The following is a 1005-nucleotide window of genomic DNA, read 5'->3' as shown; positions in this document are numbered from 1 at the left end:
GCTGGATTGGATAAAGCAGCTCGAAGCGGCGCAGCCGCAGGACGAGGAGCAGTAGACATTTTCCGTTTCCTTTGCTGCAGCCCGCAACTGCTGCGGCTGCTCAGCGAGACAATCATTATGCTGCAGACTACGGGGGAGGCTGTTGTTGCTGCAGCGGGAGCAGCCGATGCAGCAGATGCTGAATCGCAGCAACACCAGCGCCCCCGAGGTGAAGCAACTGCAACATTGAAGACACACTCGAACAGTTTGATCCTTGCTGCTGCTGCTGTCGCTCGGTGCCTGCAGTATCGCAACAGCAGTGCCCCGCAGGTACTGCAGGCTTCCACCAAGATGCCTTTAGTGTTGCTGTTGCTGCACGTGCATTTTGCTGCTGTTACCACAGCTGCTGTTGTACTGCGTCTGCTACAACTGATTCGGTGATTCCTGTTGGTGGTGCTGCTGCGTGCTTCAGGTGCGTTGGGGTGTGCTCGCTCTACTTGCTCGGCTGTATGACTCAGCTGCACTTTTCTTTTCGCGGTGCAGCGGCCTTCCAGTAGCAGGAAGTGCGACGGGGACCTTAACCACAGAGCAGGTCAGACTGATATTGATGCTGAAACATCTGACGCTGCTGCAGCACCAGCAGCGGCAGCTGTTGCCCAAAGCGGGCCGCGACTTGTGCCACGTCACACAGCAGCACAGCACAGCTGAAGCGGTGCCGGCGATTCGCGGATTGTGCTGCTGCGTTTAACTTCTGCTGCTGCTGTCTTACGGGTTGCGCTGCTGCTGCAACTACTGACGAGACTTCAGGGATTGCTGCTGCTATCGTTCAGGTGCTGGTGCTGCTCCAGTGCCATTTGCTTCTCGTAGAGGGTTGTACGCAGCGGCAGCTGTCCGAAGGTGCAGGGCAAGCAGTTGTTGCCTCTTTTGGGGTCAGCATGCCGCAGACAGCAGCAGCAGCTGCTGCAGCTGCAGCAACAGCGACGCGCTCCCCAGCTGCTGAGCAGTTACTGCGAGATATTCAAAGGG

At 57.6% G+C, this 1005-nt stretch overlaps 1 protein-coding gene across 1 annotated transcript; it reads left to right on the top strand.

The window, feature by feature from the left end:
- Window positions 1–117: 117 nt before the first annotated feature.
- Window positions 118–727, top strand: EMH_0098740 (uncharacterized protein; the record flags this gene model as incomplete). The annotated part of the gene is made up of 2 exons (XM_013494015.1): window positions 118–309; window positions 452–727. The coding sequence occupies 2 exons, from the start codon at window positions 118–120 to the stop codon at window positions 725–727; spliced, it is 468 nt and encodes a 155-aa protein (XP_013349469.1).
- Window positions 728–1005: the final 278 nt, after the last annotated feature.

This window comes from Eimeria mitis, genomic scaffold, assembly GCF_000499745.2.
Source record: "Eimeria mitis Houghton genomic scaffold, Emh_scaff10081, whole genome shotgun sequence".
NCBI classification, from domain to species: Eukaryota; Apicomplexa; class Conoidasida; order Eucoccidiorida; family Eimeriidae; genus Eimeria; species Eimeria mitis.
The sequence above is the reverse complement of the archived record's forward strand: the minus strand, read 5'-3'. Positions and strand labels throughout refer to the sequence as shown.